General features: G+C 42.7%; 1 protein-coding gene across 5 annotated transcripts in view; it reads left to right on the forward strand.

Annotated features, from left to right (window-relative positions):
• LOC137610611 (AT-rich interactive domain-containing protein 1B-like) overlaps nucleotides 1-21,655 on the forward strand; it is a 172,620-nt gene that overhangs the window by 28,184 nt on the left and 122,781 nt on the right. For 4 of the 5 annotated variants that reach the window (XM_068338283.1, XM_068338286.1, XM_068338287.1 and 1 more), the window contains exon 3: nucleotides 14,849-15,004. In XM_068338283.1, coding sequence (XP_068194384.1) covers nucleotides 14,849-15,004 — 156 coding nt within the window. The remainder of the gene's footprint in view (nucleotides 1-14,848; nucleotides 15,005-21,655) is intronic. The other variant, XM_068338285.1, reaches the window with a different exon arrangement.

A 21,655-nucleotide genomic window follows, 5' to 3' on the forward strand; every position in this document is an offset into this window, starting at 1 on the left:
GAAACTATTGACAGTGGCTTATCCAGATTAGTGAAACAATGTGTTTTAGAACCACAAACAAAACTGCATTCAGTGGAATATTTGGGTGGAGTCAGAAATGTTCGAGATGATGGATATCTCAAAAAAACAAAAAAACAAAAACCAGCCCGTCTGGATGGTTACAGTCGTCCCAGAGTTAAGTCAGCAAACACATATTTCTTTCTGCGTGTGTGTGTGAGTGTGTGCTTGTGTGTGGATTTGTGTGTGTTTGCCTGCTATGTTATAATGCACAGAACTTTATTACTTGATTCTATGGCATGTCTTCACTCACAAATCACACTAAGTCTGCCAATTTACTATTATTTATTGATGTTTGTTTGCGCACTAAATTACAGAGTGATATAAATAAAGTCACATCTCTGCATTGACATTGAACATGCACTGACTCAATAATGTCTGTATAGATACTTTGATATACCCATAAAAAGCCTGTTCATGGATCCCTCGGCTGAACTAACAGTTTAATCTGGTTGTTTGCAGTCCCCGTTGTACATGTGAGTCGACCCGGTGTGTAAACCAGAGGCAACACCTTTCAGTCCAGTTTGAGTCATCAGTCTGGAAGACTTTCTTTACCTGTTCCTAATGTCTGAATTTCTTTCACACAGCATGCAGACAGCATACACCTCTGCACAAGTTGACTAACTGACACATCACCTGAAATTTTATTTAAGATGCAATTTATTGGAAATATTTAGAATGTTACTGAGAAGAAAAATATAAAAAATGATCATCAGATGTAAGGAAACTGCATTTGCGACATTATGTCGGAAAAGTAGAACTGTATTAAATATCAAAGTTAGCTATGCTTAGTGTGAAAGCTCCTGTAGTTTCATCTGGGAGATGCATATGAGCAACATTCATTCATCGTCTACCGCTTCATCCGCTGTGGAGGGTCACGGGGAGCTGGAGCGAACCCGGAACCGCCTTGCTGTGCGACGACAGCGCTACCAACTGCGCCGACGTTCCGCCATATGAGCAACATGTCGGTTAAATTTCATAAGCTGTCCTGTCATTTCGTCCGATACGTATTCAAGGTCAAACAAATGAAAAGTAGAAAAGAAGCATTTTTACATGTATTCCCTACACTAGACAGAAAGAAAGAAACCACTTCTCCACGGCTAACTAAGACAGCAGTAGATAACATGGTTTAATGTTGGTGGTCTCATGCTGCCAGCTATAATTTTGAAGCTACCGCTGATTTAATGATACATACAAAATAGCAGCGCAATTCATCACTTAAATACAGTACTCAGTTTGTAACCTCCTTACCTGAGTGTACACATAACACACAACAGTCAAAGACCCTTAAAATGTCCTCACCAACCAGAAAATAGGAAGAGTAACTTACGTGTGATTCCTGTCTCACATGAGGGTGAGAGCCAGTTTGAGAATGTCACAAAGGGTGAGGAAAAGAGTGTGTATCTGTGACTCTGTGAGCCAAACAAACAGCTGAAGAAAGAAAAGAGGAAGAGTAGGAAGCAGATGAAGGAGGCAGGTGTCGTGGGGATGACGGGCCAGACGAGAGAAGCATCTGTGTGGAAAGTGGAATGAAGTTGAAAGCAAAAAAGAAGTAAGAAAAAAAAAGAAGAAAAACGGCTCCGCCAATTCTTAGCGTAATTTCCTGTGATTTCAAAGTTGGCAGACGGAGAGGAAAAGGAATTTGAAGGAAACATTAGTTTTTGATGTGAAAAGAGAGGGAGGAGGTGATGGAGTGGGAAAGAGCGGGAGGTAAAGAAGATATCCTGCGAAACGAAAGGAAGAAGAAGTAGGAGAAAAGATGGTGCGGGTGTGTGGACGAGGGCGAACGTGTCAACAAATCAGACAGAAACCATTACCAGTGTTTGTCTGTGTAGGGTCTCAGTTATCCAGGTCACGGTTAACCAAAGCTGTTTAAATCAACCCACTGGACTTTAAGAAAGTTTCTTGAAAATGTTTCTCCTCTAGTCTAAGAGGCTTCTTCAGTTCTGAAGGTGGCTGGTCTTGACCCAGCTTATTAACCCTGTGGGGTGTGGTCAGTGCTGTTCACATTCCAACGACCGTAGTTGAAACCCGTCTTTGTATACTAGTGAGGGTCATTAGCATGAGATACATGTCCTGGGTTAATCTGCTCAGACATTCTTTTTTGGGAGTTTTCGAAAGGACCTGATTATAAATGGGCGAAAGATTTAATAAGCTGGGACAAGACCAGCCACCTTCAGAACTGACGGAGCCTCTTGGACGAGAGGCGAAACGTTTTCGAGAAACTTTCTTAAAAGTCCAGTGGATTGATTTAAACAGCGTTGGATTACCAGTGTGTGTTCCTTACACACTGGGCCAACTAGATGGAAGCCAAGCATTTAAAGTCAAGTAGAAATTTGGCTGACCTGCTGCCTGTTCAGACTCGACAAACCTCCTTACAAGCCAGTTGTCCTTCAGGCTTTGTGCACCGTTTTATCAGCCTCTTATAATCAGCGATAATTGGTGTGTGAAGAATAAGAGATGATTGAACAGAAAACAGTTTGTCTGTAAAAGACTATTCCGTTCTAGTGGCCGACAGCTGTGTGCATTCCTAAAAAATAAGCAGCATTTCAACACTCTCCTCTCTTGTTTTTATTCACTGCATGTGTTTCTTTTATGAAATACAGTTACAACAGCACATTATATCGCCGTTATCAGAGCAAACAAAACCACATAACTAAAAGCAGTGCGCTAAGTTTTATAGCAACGTTTATAGCTTTTTGAAAATAGTTGCAGACAGTTACGCTTTTATCCACACTAAATGGTTGTAGTAATAAGTGATTTTGCTAAACTGACATTAGTCATGTCTCCATTCTGTTTGAGTGTCCCAGTGAGGCGGCACACACAATAGTAGGAGCCTGAAGCGAGCAGCTCAAGGAAGGCTGACATTTGTTCATTTTATCGTTCACACCTGGGCTTCTGCCGCCGCCACTAAACTGCATCTGGAAAAAAAATGTTCTGAAGGTTGTGGAAATTCCTGAAAGTGGAAAAGGTGGAGTTTACATCTGTATTTGGACTCTAATTTTAATTAAATGTAATGTCTGGTCTAAACTAGATGCTGCCGCTGGTTTAGACTTTGGGTTAAATGAAACCGGTTGAGGTAAACTTTACATGGACAAGAAGCAGTGAAGTTTCTTTTTTTTAAAAAGCTGGTAAAAGTCCTTTTCTGTCCAAACATCATCTTGTGGACTATCGACTTTAGGGAGTTAGATGGGTAATTTATGACATCGATTGAGCCCATGCAGGGGGGCTCCTCACTAGTGGGGAGAGTGAGGGCCACTTGGAAGCACTTAGGGGCCCGGGGTGCTTGGGTTGTCTCTGGGGTTAATGCAGCGAGCGCTGCTGGTTCTGACGGATGGCTGGGAAGCCCCAATAAATCAGCCCCTCTGCCAAGAAAGATGGAGGGAGAGGAGGGGCAGGGGTACAAAGGGGACCACTCCAGCCTCCCCGCGCCCCTCCCTGTTTGAAAGGCTCTTGAAACATCGGAGACTGGCTGTTCAAAGTGCACATCATCCCAACCACGCGGATACACACCCACCCACACAACACACACTTTTTTTTTCTTTTTTCTTTTCTTCGATCTCCTTCACAACTCCTGACCAGCACTCCATGGCCGGCCCTGGGGACGGGGGGGGGGGGCATTTTCAACCCACAATTAAAAAATATATTAGAAGAGAGATGGGGGTGTGGGGGGGGGTAAAAGAGTAGAGAGACAAGAGGATTGAAAGAAAGAGCACTATGACATGGAAAGGCTGATTAATGAAGGGTTCCTCTCTGTCTACAAAATAGATGAAGTTTCAGGATCAATTAATTAGCGAGCTAGCCTACACACGTCAATGGCTCTAATAGCCTGCTCTCATTTGTAACTTTTATTACCCCACTGCTGTGGAGTGGCTCTCAGCCAATCAGACGCCACGGGGAGATGATACTACGTGCCCATTAACTAGAAAGGGGAGGGAGGGTTCCCCCCCCACCCCTTCCCGTTCCACAGACCAGCTGAAGTGATGCTATCAATTATCGGAATGTAAAGTGTGTATATGCCAGATCTGACATAAAGGGAGACAGAACGGGACGTGTATTAGTAAAGTGGTATACACATCCTACATTAAACTATATTGTGCAGCACATGATTTGACCCGGTGGATTATATTTTTTCATGTGTGCCATTAGTTAAATTACAAACCCAGCTGTCAGCTCTTCTTCTTCTTGCATTAGTTCTATGAGCTGCTATTTCCTTCATTCTCTTTCCTGCAGGTGAAGTGATGTTTTAATTTGATATAATGTAGCGTTGAATGCAGGCAAGTGGTGTAAAACGTCACAAACTGAGTGTTTCTCAAAGATCCACGCTCGGCACTCTTTGTCTGCAGCTCGCTATATGCGCCTATTGATAAGATAAAAGAGTGGAGAGATGAAAGCGGCGCGAAACGCAGAGTGCGAGGAAGAGAAGGGGAAAGAAAGGGAAGCTTTATGTCTTTGACGAGTTACGAGGGGATTAGTTGCCGCTCTAATTGGCTCACGGAGAATTCATCTCAGTTTTCTTCTAGATTAGAGATAGATTTGCACACAGGTCAATACTGCGCCGGCATCTAGGTTTTGCCGGGCCTCATTTTGTTGAGCATTGAAGTGAAAAGACGTGACACACTACAAACATTTGCACGCAGATCTGAGAAGAAGCATGATCAAGGTATTATCTGGATTCGGGCCTCTGTGCATTGCTCACATTCATCCATCTGGTGTCAGATTGGTACAAGAAGAAGTGATCCAGACAGAGCCCAGCTGTGTGGACTACAGAGTGTAACTTCTGTGCAAAGCATGTCAGACAAACGTTCATGCATTCATTCATTCATACAGTCATCTTCGGTGCCTGCTTGTTCCGTTGTCGCGGGGTTGCTGGAGCCAATCCCAGCGGACTTCAGGCGTGAGGCAGGCTACACTCCAGGTGTAAGGGACACGTGATAATAAACAATACTAACCATCGATTTTTTGATTCATTCATCCATCCATTTATAGATCCATTCATCCATCTATCCATCCATCTATCCATCTGTCCATCCATCCATCCATCCATCCATCCATCCATCCATTCATTCACCCATCCATCCATGCAAATGAGTCAATTATTTAAGATGACCCTTTTGCACCAAGACAAATGGATTAAAAAGATTGTAAATAAATCAGTTCTCAATCCGAAATACCATAATCACATTGTCTTCATTCAGTCTTTTAGATTCCTTAATGGTGTGTAAAATTAATTTTTATAAATGAATAGATTTGTATCAACCAGTGAACACTTTCAACCTTTGAAAGTTCTTTTCGGGCTAGATGGTTTGGCTCCGGTTGATATAAACATCAGTCAGTTTGATGCAATACAATGAACTGACTTTGAAGTTTAATTCAAATCTTGTCTGGACAAAATCTGATTATTATCAGGGGTGGGTGCATGACATTTTTATTTGGTGAAAGAAGTGCCTGATGGTGATGCTTGGTATTCACCTTTTTGCGCAACAAAAGTTGGAATGCTAAGAAATAGACTTTGTGAAGCCTCCTCTTTCCATGACAGCAGCGCTAGTCTGACCACATGTATTCTGGCATTGTTCTGTTCTTTTTGCATCCCCATTATTAATAAAAACATGCTCCCTGTGTAATGGTGTGAGCAGATGACTTACAGTAGAAGAACATACAGTCATCTGACTTTGCACAGACTGTGACGGGTACATGGAATGTGCACAGTGGAACCCTGCCATCTCATTTGTTTGGGAGGGAACCAATGTTGACTGCAGCGCCATGTGCAGACGGAAACTAACCGTCTTCCACTCATCCCATGGAACTATATTGACAAAAAACGTTTCTTTATGCCCCGTGCTGTTTGATTAAAGAAAAAAAATCAGTGTCTCCACAGACACATTGTGTGCAGTGGTAATACACAAAAGTGTTTCTTGCTCTAATAAATGCTGCACACTGTTTATTTTGACCATGCATGCCCGCCTCTGCACCGTTTATGTGTACCCCTGATATCATCTTGTTCAAAGTTGGATCTTTTGCTGCTCTGTTAAACAGAATTATTTTTGCTTGGTCTATCTAATAATCTGGAAGCTGTAAATCTTTAATCCTTTATGGGACACATTGAAACACTTTGAAATCCAAAATTCAACCTTCGAGTGTTATTGGAGGACATAAGAAAACTTTACTTCTCTTATAACATTCTTCAAAATTCATTTATGTAGAAAATCAAATCACTAAAAATAGTCCTTGCCTGATGAAGGGTTAAGAGGTATAGACACGTATTTGCTGAAGGGATGCGAGGAAGAAAAGTTACGTTCAAGAGTCGGAGGTGCTGATTTTTTGTCGTTAAGTGAGCTGACAACATCGGTTTACCTGCCGGTGACCCGGTTCCCTGTCATCCTCACATCATCAGCGCTCGATTCATCTCGCTCAGCATCCACACCGACCTGAAGGAACGCCACCATCCATTGTATCACTGTCACTTAACATGAGGGTCCCTCCGCCCATCAGCATCCAGGAAGAGAGGCTCGCAGCGGGGAATGTTAAATACTAGTATAATCCTGTTCGCTGACGCCGACGGCTGATGGCGAACAAACTAGAAGGCTCCCCTCTCCCTCCCATCCCCGTTCAGACGTAATTGAAATGACTCCTACACAAATTCGAGCCTGTCATCACAGCAAGTGGTGAAAAATGAGCCGAGCCGCCATGCGCCGAAATGATTGATCTAAAAGACATTTTAGAACTCTTTTGTGGTGAATTATGATGTTTACACGAGTCGAGAGGCCCTCTGCAATTTAATGAGGATTGTTTCCTATCTATTTAATCTAGCATTAAGAAACCTTTTCCACACTAAATTTCCAATATAAATAGTGAGCATTTCCATATTAAGTATCATTTCAGGTCATCAGTTATACATTTACTCTTCTGCTACTACTTATTTGTGGAAGCCTGTTTTAACTCCCTCAGCATTAGCAGCTGCAGCCTCACTTTTCTCATTCACATTCATTTTTGAATCCACCAAGGAATTGCGTTTGCTTTTTTTGTGTTCCTCTTTCTCAATTTCCCCTCTCTGTTCTGTCTGTCTTGGCCACAGATTGGGGTCAGAAGTTTAGTAGGGGAAAACATTCGGAGCCAGTGGCACAGGGCCCAGAGGCTCTTGTGAAAAAAGAAAAAGAAAAGAAAAAAATAAATTGCTGTTCACACACATTACAGAGAGCATTAACCTGCCCTGCTCTGCCTCTCCAAATGCCTCCATTAGAGTTCTGCCTGGAACAACACAGGCACTGCTGATCGCAGCCAACCATCAATTGATGTGAGCAGAAATAGAGAATTAGAGACAGAGAAAAAATAAAGAAAGACAGAGAGGGGCAGAGAGCAACATTTGGCAGTCTTTAGAAAAGGATCCAAGATGAAAATATCAAAAAAACACGGCGGTGTCTATTGGTGGACCAGTTTCTGCTCGCTTTACTCGCTGTGGATATTATCACCAGGTCGATAAGTCACAAGATTTGAACAGACAGGGTTGTCTATTTATTTGGGTATAAAAACCCTGAAGTTCTTTTCATCTGCAGCCCACACTCTCTTTGTTGCCTAAATGTGGTTATTTCTATATTTTTATATTTGATTTGGGCTAAACGTGTAGCGTCTAGGTCATTATACGATTGAGAGTCATCTGAATCACTCCCCTTGTCCTTCACCCTGGCTCACTCCTCCAAGGGCGGCTCATGCGTTTGGATGTCAAGGGCTTCCCTATGTTAGAGGAGGGGGAGGAGCAAGAGATCACAGGTATAGAGTGACAGAAAAGGCCGTCACCTTGACGATGATGAGTAGGGTGATGCATTGCTTCTCTTCTCTCTTATGTTTAATCATGATCTCGTTCATGATGATCCATTCCTCCGAAGCTTCGCATTTCATTAAGGGACTCAACTTTGACCACAATCCGCAGACCAGCAATGGCGTTCATACCGCAATCTGAATATAAGTAATGAGTCCACATTGTATTACCTGAGTGGTGGGTCTCACGCTGGGGAAGTTGCTTCATCTGCCTTGACCATTAGTGAAATAGTGACCTCTAAGCTCAGTTTAGATGTGGCACAACTAATGCATTTCTTTGGATGTCAGTTTTGTATGTTAGAACCAGTAACGGACTGGAGCCACCAGTTTTAAAGTTATAACGGTGCTCTGGCGAACATCAAGCTTTGAGCTTCAAATCATCACCAAGTCTTTCTGTTGCTGCAGTTCAACTCATCTCTCACCCAGATTTATGAAAATATTATCATACTATTGTGAGATGTCGCGATGGCACACAAGAGTAAAAATATAACAACTTTAATATATAAGTGATCTTGACGAAAGTATCCAGGTTATAAGGAAAGAAAAATCTTGTTTTAATGTGATTGCATCATTCACTTTATATCCAGTGTGTTATGAAATGTTTTATCCAATGAATACATCACTCGTAGACAAAACATTACACTGCATGGAATTAATTCATTTACAGCATGAAATCTGCCCATTTTTTTTATATGAATAGAGTATTTTCATCTGAATAAAAATGTTTCTTTGTTGTTTACACAGAAAGAAGTCACACAACATAATTTAAATACTTAAGCCGGTTATGACAAATAGGTTTTAGAAAATAGATGTGGCAACTTCCGTGGCAGTGAGAGCTATTTTGATGCGGGTATACTTTTCCAGTGTTTTGACTGACAGATCTGTCAACGCTGCTATTTCTCCCCGACTGTTTTCCTGCTGCGCTCCCTTGCTGAAATATCCTTTGATTATCTGCCTTTATGTTAGGTTTTAGATTTACTGAATTACTCGAGAATCTGGCTGTGGAGAATAATATTTCATTTTGTGCTCTGTTTGCAAATGTTATTTTTCTGGGTTCTGTTTTCAATCCCACAGAGATGGTGGGATCACAGAGGTGGGACTACAGTGACCTTTATGTAATGTCTGCACAGAAAACGGTGGATCAGTAAAGGTGCAGCTGTCCCACCTTTAACAGGTTGCTCCTTTAGTAAAGAGATAGGGACAAGCACCTAATGTGCTGCAAATTCTTGATCAATATCTATCTTTACATGATTAAGCCATAAAGCAGTTGTTTGCTTGGTGCCAAGTCACTTAAAGAAAATGGGATGGGGTTACATATAAAAATGTCAGTTTTAAACAGTGACGTTGGGCTTTTAGTGTAATGTATGTTAGGAGAGACGGAATTGGAATTTCTGAATCCATCATTTTGAAGCATATAAATACAATAAAGTGTTTCTTTTCACCGGCGTGCCACACAATAGCTGCAGGAATGGTGGATTTGTAGATTAGGAACCGGTCATTTTTATCCAAGGAGAGTGCTGTGACCTGTTTGGTAAGTAGTTAAATTAATAAGATTTTCTATCAAATAACAACAACTAAATATAAAATGTATCCATTATTGTGCAACAAGCAAACTACAATTTAATGATAAAAGCAATTTTGTAATGTTTTACACCTTTTTCTTGAATCGTTCACGACCTTCAGTGATGTGTGGTAACTAACCCCGTCTCCTTTGTGTGTTTCACTGTGGAACAAACAGCTGGCATTAAGTTCATTACATATCTTTGGGACACATGTTCACCTGTCAGGGAAAACTTCATTTTAACAATTAAGTTTTCTCATTCCAAAATATAAATGCACTTAAAGTTCCCCACTGTGTTGTTTCCATCTTCTCTCCTTCATGCTATTTCACATTATCTCCATCCCCCCTTTGAGCGTCTTCTTCCTCATCTTCTCTACTTTTCTTTTACACTTGTCTGTGTCGCCTTTCTCTCCTCGTATCCGTCTGCATCTCCATCCTCATCCATCCCTCTCTGTCTTCATCCTTTGAAAAATGACTTTATCTATCCCTTTAAGCATCACAGTCTACAGCGGTACTCCTCCGTCTCCTGCCTATCTCTTCGTCTCCTTCTCTCTAAACATCTCACATTCTCAATCTTTCTTTCCCCTCACATCTGAATCATTCTTCATGATGTTTTTCTTCTGTTTTCTTCTTTGTCGGTTCATCTGGCTCATCATGACCTCAAACTCTTCCCCTTCTTTTTTAAAAATTTATTCCAAGCCGACACCTCCATGGACTGTGGTGACCATCGAGCATGACAGCATGCTAATGCTGATACCCGCGTATGCTTGTCATGTCTATGTGTGTGTGTGTGTCTGTGTGTCTGTGTGTGTGTGTATGTGTGTGTGTGTGTGTCGGGGGTAGTCCTGGGTGTTGAGCGCTCTGGTTGGTTGAACCCATCTGTCACTCAAAGAGGGGCAAATTGTCCTGGTTGCCATCCAGTCGTATCGCCACCGTCGCAACTTTCTGAACACCCCAGTCTGTAGCTCACTGCTCCAGTTGATTACAGGACGTGTCCTGTTCAGTGTGGCATTTTTGAATGTCTGATTTAAGGCATACACACACATAAACACACACACACACACACACACACACACACACACACACACACACACACACACACACACACATACACCATTTTCATGGATGGAGGCTAAATAACAAAAAATAAATGTGTATTTATTCCCCTCTGTTTGCAGTGTGAGAAGATTTTGTCATATTTGTCATTTGACTTGTTTTGATAGGTTCTAAATTGAGTTCTTCTCAGTGTCATCGTGTCTTAATATGCGGCCAAGGCTTTTGTTTTTATCACACCGTTTCTACAGTTTATGGTGAATTATTTGCTTCGCGGGATATCTATTCTGCGTCATTTCTCCCTTCAGCACTTCACATCTGTTGTCACTTCATGACAGACATTTATTTGACACCGTGTGCCTGCCAAGACACTCTGGATTAATCACACTTTTATTTTGTCTGCTGACACACACCTGAGTGGAAGGAAAAGGCAGGGTTTTGTCTTATTGTCTTCTCCCACCAGTCATTTTATTGGTATAGTAAGTTTGTTGAGCTCTAAGCACATTCCCAGTCAAAGGAAATCAGGTTTCGGTTTGCTGGTGTGTACTCAGTAGGTACAGTGCATTCATACAATCGCCCCAAGCGTTCAAACAGAAGCTGCATTTGAATTACTCTTTCTTTCCTCCCAAACCCACCGTGACAGGTTGCTACTTGTTAGACCTGCAGTCTGGCTGCAGTGTCTTTACCTATTTGACTGACTGACTGCTGGTATTTCTGTCTCCTTTTTCATTTGTCTCCATGTCTTCCCCCTCTGCTTGCTTACCTGATTGCCTGTCGACCTTCTCACATATCTGCCAGTCTCACCTCTTCAGTACACTGAAAATGGATGTTCTTAACAGCTGTTCTATACCAGTTCACGCTAAAATCAAATTGGGTTAACTTTGAGAGCGCATCTGGTTGAGACAGTAAATGTGGCAAACCTGAAAGAGTGGTTTCACTTTTCAGAACTGGCAAAAACAGTGAGAACAAGAGTGAAACAATGCAGTGTTTGGTACTCTTCCTAATGTTTGCATGGCTGTTACCAGGACTGTTCTGGTCCACAGAGCTGTTCATCAAACTTTCAGTAAGTTCACTGCTTCTACTAGAAAGCTTATTATGTACACAAAATGATGAACAAAGTGATCACAAAGTGAGGATAACTCGGTAAACTACGTTTGCTACACCATACATCTCTTCACTTCACTGGTACAAGTTAAAGCAAGTAAAATAAATTACTTTTTGAATTATATTACTTAAACCGTTCAAAACCTAAAAAAAAAAAGATAAATGAAAATACCATGTCTGAATGAAATATGACATAAAATTGCACAAGCATGAAACTACACAGTTATGCAAAGTACACACTTAGCACATGTCATGAATACAGTATGCATGACTTATTGCTGCACTTGATCTTCCTCGTCTCGGAGAAAAAAATTCCCCATGGCATCATGGTCTTGGAATTTTTCTCACAGGAGGCCCATTTATTGAGATTTTCGTGCGTCCTCCTCGGTGGGCTCCTTGCAGCCTGTTCCTGAGGTTGTATTCAGGCTTTGGTTAATAAATTCTTGACTTTAAAGATAGATCTGTGTTGCTAAGAGCGATAATGAGTTGCATGAGGTTCACAGTTCACACTGTAGGAGCAGCTCTCTTTCTCTCTCTCTTACCTCTCTCTCTCCAATCCTCCCTTTTTTCTTTGCCCATGTTTAATCCCACCTGAATATTGGTTTGGCTTTGACCTAATAAACCTGTAGCACTGTGGTGGATCATCTTTGTGGACTGGTGTAATAGTGTCATTATCAGAGACCTACCATTTATTATTTGTATAAATACAGTCTGCATGTGAAAACAGAGTCATTAGTCATTTAATCATCAGATAGGAAAGTTACTGTCAAAACCATTATCAACCATTATTTGTTCATCAGAGCCAGCTAAAGTAGCCTGACCAACTTATTCAGTAGTGCTAATGGACTTTTTACAAATCATTTGGACTTTGCAGGGCAGGGGAAACTCGGTACTATAGACCTAATCACAGTAATAACGCCTCTGTTCCTTTTCAGTCAAAGTTATGTCAAGGAGTTAGAAGGGAAATTTCAAAGCTCCTATAACTCTATCTACTTAGTCAGTGAACACAACGTCCTGATATGAAGAGAAGCAGACAATGTAAAACTGGTGTTTTCACATTTTCTCATCCCGGTGCGCTCACTAGCTGCATCCCAAGTGTATTTTTTACATATAAAACCTCAGTTATTCAAACTGGCAATTTTAACGACAACAGAAACTGTTGTAGTTTATTATTTATGCATCAAACTTTTCATGCTTCAGAACAATATTATTTATAGCACGGAGAGCAAGTTTTCAGTTAATCCTTTTTGTGTGCATACCTCTGCGTGTCTCAGAGTCTGTGCGTATCTGTGAGTCACGTCGTCATTGCCTCGGTATAAGGATGGAATCTGCCCGTGGTTGTTTGGTTTCGACCTGCATGGTGGCCTAATCTTTTCCAATCCCACAACGGTTGTGTTTCACTTGAGACCCACTGTTACACCAGCACTGTCGTCCTCGATCATAAAGTTCTTACTGTTAAATCAGAGCGGATTTGATCCGCGTCAAATGAAGTTTTTCTTTCCTACTTTAACAAATCCGTATTTAAATGAGGATTCAGTGGTATGTGAGAACTGTGTCTGCCTGTCACGTGTGTGTGTGTGTGTGTGTGTGTGTGTGTGTGTGTGTGTGTGTGTGTGTGTGTGTGTGTGTGTGTGTGTGTGTGTGTGTGTGTGTGTGTGTGTGCTTCTGTGGCTGGCAGTAATGGATCTAGTGGTGCTGTTGGCATGAGCAGGGCTATGCTATTAACCTCTCTGCCAGCTAGGCTGATCTCAGCTTGTCTGTCTGTCTCTTCGGCCTAATGACACTCTCATCCTCAGAGCACACCACACACTCAGACCTGTCCTTTCTAATCAGATTTCCATTGAAGTGAAAAGTATTCCACATTGTTCATCTCTATTGAGGGAGTTAAAAAGCTTCTGCCAGCACTGAGAGAAGTTTTTTTTTTTATTTTTTATGCCCAATAAAAAGAATGTACTCTTCAAAAGTATTTGAAACACATTCATCTCATTTTGCCGTCTGCGGCCGGATCAGATTTCACCGTATTTTACGGCAGCCATCAGTTTCTACAAGGCTTTTATGAGCGGACTCTATCACTTGTAACAGTCGCAGTAAAACTACATTTCTGGATGTGAGCTCTTTGCTTTTGATCGCACCAGACCACAGCGCAGGAGTGATGTCGCGTCAGAATCCTTGTAATACCATTATTTGAAATAAAAATCGCCCTCAGAGCAGTGCCTGCCGTTTAAAAGGATGTTTTAAAGTTTAGGATTCAGGCCAGAAAACTGAAAGTGGACTGAGCTTTTCATACCCCCCCCCCTCCACTTCGCCGCCATCAAATTACATGCTATGCGCTTGTATGAGTTTTTATGGTGTTTTTGGTCACCACTGAATGAAACTGCGATATGACATGATGTGGGAAAAATATGACAGAGAAAGTGTGGTCAAATTGCTTCACCAGCAGTCGTGAATGTTATTTAATAGTCTATACTTAGTTTTTTTTTTTCCATGTGCTTGTGTGCGTGAGTGCTTGTGTGTGTGTGTGTATGTGTGTGTGTGAATCAGAAAACCCCAGCCTCCATAGGAAATCCTTAGAGGACCGAGGAGCACCTGGTGCTGTCTGTAGTCATAACAAACAACAAGGAGGGATTTAGGTTACATTTGTATTGGTGCCAGCTTGTTACACGTACTCCCTGTTCACATTTTATTTCATAACCACTGTGTCATGCAGCTTCAGGACTTGGCGTGGCTTCACCTCGCTCAGTTTTTGTTTTCTTTTTATTTTTTAACTGCACTACTCTGGAATGTACCGGCTCATCCATGTGTCCCTCATTAGGGTTACGGACTGGGATGGGACAGCAGTAACATCCAACACACCTCATTCCATCTGTGAGCTGACCCAGATGGAGATAATGTAGAGAATGGGATGAATTTGGCAAGCAGAAGACATAAACGGAGTCTTCTCCGCAGTTTGAGTTCATTAGGCAGGAGACTGCTGGGAGATGGGTGTCAGCCGGGTGTGAGCTAAATTTGGAGCTTTAGTGGAGGAACGGCGGAATGAGGGAGAGAAGCCAGTTTGTGTCGGCCCTCATGGGACGATTTGGTTTTTGTTTTCCCACCATTACAAGAGGATTGTTGGTTGGACTCTCCTCCCCATGTATGCGCTGTGTTAGCCAGTAATTACACCTGGCAGTCTGTTGGTTTTGCTCCTAATTTAAAGTGTTGGTTTTTCATGTGATCTTCATTAGTCATGTCTAACCATCGTGTGATTGGTCGTCTCAGCAGGTGACGCCATACGGCCAGCAGGGGATTGGAGGTTACAGTCAGCAGCAGCAGGCGGGGCAACAGGGAACCCCAGCCTACTTCAGCCCCCCACAGCAGACCCCTCCAGGACCGGCCCAGAGCGCCTACCTGCCGCCTCGACCTCCACCTCAACAGGTACCGACGTGAACTCATGACACTTATACCAACTTCACTGGAAAACCAGTTATGACACCCAGCTGTAAGCGAGCCATAGGTCCCATTTGGATGCCATGAGCAGCAACTGGAAATGATTATCATGATTCAGGAAATACATATGAGTAAATATGTCAGTCACACGTATAGGTACTGATGTTACATCAAGAACAAAAAGGAAATACCAGCAGGAATCCATTTGATCCAAATCTTCCTCCAAGGCCTGTAATATTTTAGTGATGCTGAGACTGAGAAAATCACACACACACACACGCACACACACACGCCCACGCACACGCACACACACACACACACACACACATATGTTGTATATTTGATGTTCACACAAACCCAGTCATCCTTACAACAAAAGGCCTGTTCCAACTGTTACGGATCCAGACTTGACCATCCAGGTTTCATCATGATGTTCTGTAGCGTCTCCACTGGGATGCGGCGTTCAAGCAGTTGTTTTTAGGTTGAATGGAGGCTGCCCATATGTTTCCCATCCACTGTGCAGCCAAAGAGATCTATCAGCCTGTGCGGAGGGACTGGCTAACAGCCCTGACCTGGATCAGAACAGAGCAGAACAAAATGGAGCAGAGACAGAACAGCAGAACAAGAGGTGGGGGGGATTACAGCATGACTGGAAAGGAAGGGAGGAACCAGAGGTCAGCAAGGAAAAGTAGAAGATGGGACACAACAGAGCAAGAAAAGAAGGAAGAGAAAAGATCAACATAACTTCTCCTCAGCAGCTCTGCACAATCAGGATCAAAGATGATAACAGCTTGTATTCATTCTGACATCTATTAATCCATATTCCATTTTTCATCGGTCGATTATTACCGTATTTTCCGCACTATAAGGCGCACCTAAAAGCCTAAAATTTTCTCATAAACCCGTCGTGCGCCTTATATATGGATTAACATTCATATTAATATTGGTTAAAAACATGATCGCTGAAAAAAAGCCGGCAGTCTGGCCGCCAGTCATGCCTCACTCCGCCACCAGAGGAGCATCCTCACAAGGCACTCGGGCCCACGCCCCCTAACAACGGTAGTCAAGGGGCGTCACCGAAGTCGGCTCTGACTGAGCTGCTCTCAGACGGTAGAGCAGACTGCAGGAGTACTGGTGATTACGTAGCAAAACATAAGGAACGTTCAACAATTCTATTAATAAAGTTTGACTGACTGACTGATCTCAGTATTTCCTAACTATTTGGCGTCGGAAATAACCCACTTTAAACTCAATTGGTCTTAAAAATGCCATTGTGCTGTCATCTGGAATCTAGTGACGGTCCATTCTATTAGCCTGTGGAAACACAGAGAAACTGGCATAAAGGTGAATGAAAGACCCTCAAAGCTGAACTTCCTGCCTTTTCTGAAAGAGCAGTCACTGCTATACAAAGGTGCCAACGGGTGTGCTGCATTGATTTATAAAATGTAGTTGATAGCTCTGGGGGGGCGTCAGTGAGCTTCACGGCGGTGAGACACCGATGTTAAAGTCAGTTCTAGGAGTAAAACAGCGTCATATTTGCCAGTAAATTAGCAGCCTGTCATTAAAATCTAGTTAAAATTTGTTTAGGACACACAGCAGCAAATAGCTGCCATTCAAAGGTAGTCAGGAAGTCATGAATGCAATCATGACTGCCTGAGCAGCGTGGCTCTATCTAGTGGACGGATTGCGAAACTACAGCCGCTGCAGTTTCAAATAAATTTTATTTATCTTTATTGTGTGCGCCTTATAATCTGGTGCGCCTTATATATGAAATAAATTATAAAACAAACAAATTATTGAGGGTGCACCTTATAGTCCAGTGTGCCTTATAGTGCGGAAAATACTGTATTTTGCTTACTTGTTGTAAATGCGTGTGCCACATTTGTGGTGGACTATGGTTGCATTTCTCCGCAATCTCCCACATTTCCTGTGTCCTCCTCAGCTTTACTATCTGAAGGATCAAAACCAAAAAATCTCCAAAATAGAGCTTTGAAAAAAAATCAATCAATTAAAATGTGCAGCATTGTAAACCATACAGTTTGGCAGCACGTTGTGTTATGTAGGCATGTAGAAATGTTTTATTGAATATCTAGAACAGTCGAGGAAAAAGCGATTGCGAGTACAAAATTGCGTTGTCAAAAGAGGGGTACTGTTAGCTTTAGCATAACATTATTATTTTATGTAGTCTACTGAACAGAACTCATCCAGTCCAACCAAAAAGGCTGGGATCTTGTCTACTAGCTGTAGTGCTTACCAAGGAGCTGGTTTGTGTCTGTTTCCTGTTTCTAATGGTTACTGTAAGAGAACATCATCACATTATCACTTAAAAATCACCCTTGTTAAGGCTGCACTATTAAGTGCATTATCAACGCACTTGGTAATTTCAAAATCAGTGCTGCATCCCACTGTCTTTACCTTTAATCAATACATTCTTCCTTTGCATCAGAGCAATACATCATCATGTCTCAGGAACACAACAGGAGATGCCCCGACCCCCTCCTTCCTGTCTGCTCAGCACCAAACTATAGATACAACAAAGTATTTCTGCACTTTCCAGCGAATTATAAGTTCCCACCTTCCACGCTGTTATCTTGACATTACATTTTTACACCTCAGCTCTGTGTGGGAAATGAGCTTTAACAGGAAAAGCAACTATTAATGGGCAAGTACAGCAAAAGACCAATTTTGCCAACCAGCAGACTTAGCAGACCATATATACTTCGTCTCCTTTTGGCTTTTCCCTTCAGAGGTCGCCACAGCGAATCAGTTGCCTACATCTAACCCTGTCATCTGCATCCTCTTCTGTCACACCAACTAACTTCATGTCCTCTTTCACTTCATCCATATACCTCCTCTTTGGTCTTCCTCTAGGCCTCCTTTCTAGTAGTTCAAAACTCAGCACCTTTCTACCAATATATTCAGTATCTCTTCTCTGGACATGTCCAAACCATCTCAGTCTGGCCTCTCTGACTTGATATCCATAACCTCTAACATGTGCTGTCCCTCTGATGTACTCATTCCTGATCCTATCCTTCCTGGTCACTCCCAGAGAGAACCTCAGCATCTTCATCTCTGCTACCTCCAGCTCTGTCTCCTGTCTTTTCCTCAGTGACACTGTCTCTAGATCAAACAACATCACTTTTCTAACCACAATTTTGTACACATTTCCTTTCATTTTAGCTGAAACTCTTCTATCACACATCGCACCTGACACCCGTTCCATCCTGCCTGTACACGCTTCTTCAACTCTTTTCCACATTGTCCATTGCTCTGGACTGTTGACCTTCACCTTCTTGATCTCTTCTCCCTGTAACCTCACTCTTCCACTTGGGTCCCTCTCATTCACACACATGTACTCTGTCTTACTGCGGCTAACCTTCATTCCTCTCCTTTCCAGGACTAACCTCCACCTCTCTAGCTTCTCCTCCACCTGTTCCCTGTTCTCACTACAGATCACAATGACATCTGCAAACATCATAGTCCATGGAGATTCCTGTCTAACCTCATCTGTCGGCCTGTCCATCACCATAGCAAACAAGAAGGGGCTCAGAGCTGATCCCTGATGCAGTCCCACCTCCACCTTGAACTCCTCTGTCACACCTACAGCACACCTCACCACTGTCTTACAGTCCTCATACATGTCCTGCATCGCTCTAACATACTTCTCTGCCACTCCAGACTTCCTCATACAATACCACAGTTCCTCTCTGGGCACCCTGTCATAAGCTTTCTCCAGATCTACAAAAACACAATGCAGCTCCCTCTGGCCTTCTCTGTACTTCTCTATCAACGTCCTCAAAGCAAATTCTGCATCTGTAGTACTCTTTTTTGGCAATGAAACTATACTGCAGCTCACAAATGCTCACTTCTGCCCTTAGTCTAGCTTGAACTAGACTTTTAACTTGGGGTGGCAGTGACTCAGTGGTAAAGCACGCGGTAGAGCAGGTTGTCCTATGATTCAAGATTGGTGGTTCGATTCCCGTTCCCGCCCCAAAAAACAGCCTCAGCTGACAGTGGGAGGTGTCAGCTCACCTCTGGAGCACTGCCGAGGCGTCCTTGAGCAAGGTATTGTCCCCCTTACAAGTTGCTAATTTGGGCGCACCACGAAGGAGCTGCCTGCCACTCTACCTCCTCTGCATGCGTACAGGCCCCCTGTGTGTGTTTGTGTGTTCAGGGCCTGTACACACATATATGTGAATGATTTAAAGCCTAACTACAGTGTGCCACTAATTTTTCTGCGGGGATCATAATCAGTATATAAAATTTAAAAAAAACCCAACAACAACAAAAACCTACTTTTTCCCATAAATTCATTGTATTTCTCATCAGCTTTATTCCTCTGTAGTTCCCACAACTCTGCACATCTCCCTTGTTCTTATAAATAGACACCAGCACACTTCTCCATTCCTCAGGCATCTTATCACTATTTAAGATACTGTTGAACATCCCAGTCAGAAACTCTCCTGCCACCTCTCCTACACACATCCATACCTGTATAGGTATATCATTAGGACCGAGTGTCTTTCCACTCTTTATATCTATCTATCTATCATCTTCGATGCCCTCCTCACTTCATCCTCACTAATCTTTGCTGCTTCCTGGTCCACAACTGCAACCTCTTCTAGTCTTTGTTCTCTCTCATTTTCCTCGTTCATCAACTCCTCAAAGTACTCTTTCCATCTTCCCATCACACTACTGGCACCTGTCAATAGACTTCCATCCCTATCCTTAATCACCCTAACCTGCTGCACGTCCTTCCCATCACTGTCTCTCTGTCTTGCCAACCTGTATAGATCAGTCTCTCCCTCCTTACTGTCCAACCTAGCATACAAGTCATCATAAGCCCCTTGTTTGGCCTTTGCTACCTCTACTTTCACCTTACGCTGCATCTCCCTGTACTCCTGTCTACTCTCCTCAGTCCTCTCAGTGTTCTACTTCCTCTTAGCTAACCTTTTTCTCTGTATACACTCCTGTACCTCCTCATTCTACCACCAAGTCTCCGTATCTACTTTCCTTCCAGATGACACACCAAGTACTCTCTTACCTGTCTCCCTGATCACATTAGCTGTAGTTGTCCAGTCATTTGGAAGCACCTCCTGACCACCCAGAGCCTGTCTTAACTCCTTCCTAAAAGTCATGCAACACTCTTCCTTTTTCAGCTTCTACCATTTGGTCCTCTGCTCTGTCTTTGTCCTCTTCATCTTCCTCACCACCAGAGTCATCCTACACACCACCATCCACACCATGTTTGGCTTCAATCTTGCCTACCACTAATTTGCAGTCACTAATCTCCTTCAGATTACGCTGTCTACACAAGATGTAGTCTACCTGTGTGCTCCTACCTACACTGTTATGGGTCACCCTATGTTCCTGCCTCTTCTGGAAGAAAGTATTCACTATAGCCATTTCCATCCTTTTTGCAAAGTCGACTACCGTCTGTCCTTCTGCATTCCTCTCCTGGATACCAAACCTGCCCATCACCCCCCCATCACCTCTGTTACCTGCACCAACATGTCCATTGAAGTCTACACCCGTGACAGCTCTCTCACTTCTAGGTATGCTCTGCATTACTTCATCAAAGTCCGACCAGAATTTCTCCTTCTCCTCCAGCTCACATCCTACCTGTGGAGCATACCCACTAACAACATTGAACATCACACCTTCGATTTCTAACTTCAGGCACATCACTCTATCTGACTCTTTTTACCTCCAGGTCATTCCTAACAAACTCCTCCTTCAAGATAACTCCTACCCCATTTTTCTTCCCATCTACACCATGGTAGAACAACTTGAACCCTGTTCCTAAACTTCTAGCCTTGCTACCTTTCCACCTGGTCTCCCGGAGACACAGTATGTCTACCTTCCTCCTCTGCATCATGTCAACCAACTCTCTACCTTTTCCTGTCATAGTTCCAACATTCAGCATCCCTACTCTCAGTCCTATACTCTTGGCATTCCTCTTCTCTCTCTTCCTACGAACACACTTTGCCCTTCTCCTTCTTTGACCATGTGTAGTCCAATTTTCACTGGCACCCTGTAGGTGAACAGCACCGATTGCGGTTGTTGTTAACCCGGGCCTCGACCGACCCGGTATGGAAGTCATATATTCGATTTGCATGTTGATTTGGCAGAAGTTTTATGTTGGATGCCTTTCCTGACACAACCCTCTGTATTTATCCGGGCTTGGGACCGGCACAATGAGACACTGCCTTGTGCCCTCTTGCGGCTACATTAGCAGACCATATATACATGAGGTACTGTATATTAAAGCTGGTACCAGGTTTGGACACAGTTGGATTCAACGCACTCAGCTCCATCAGTTCCATCTGATGCAATAAGAATGAAAACCAGGTCCAATCACACGCAAGATTTTTCAGTCAAGTAATTACTGAGAATGTACAATATTGATCATTAAAAATCTGACATTTCGCTCACACTAAAAGTGAGCTGGTGCATTGGCATTAAGATGAAGTTAATTGCTCATCGATTGAGTGAAGGAGGAATTTGGATTTTGCAATGAATGATGAAAAGTACTAGAATAATTCTAAATAACAAAGAAACACGTCCTTTTCTTTGAATGTTTGGAAACTGAACTTACACAGCACACATGGCCACTATTGTCTGCTCTTACGTCTTAGC

The sequence above is a fragment of the Antennarius striatus genome, chromosome 17, assembly GCF_040054535.1.
Source record: "Antennarius striatus isolate MH-2024 chromosome 17, ASM4005453v1, whole genome shotgun sequence".
NCBI classification, from domain to species: Eukaryota; Metazoa; Chordata; class Actinopteri; order Lophiiformes; family Antennariidae; genus Antennarius; species Antennarius striatus.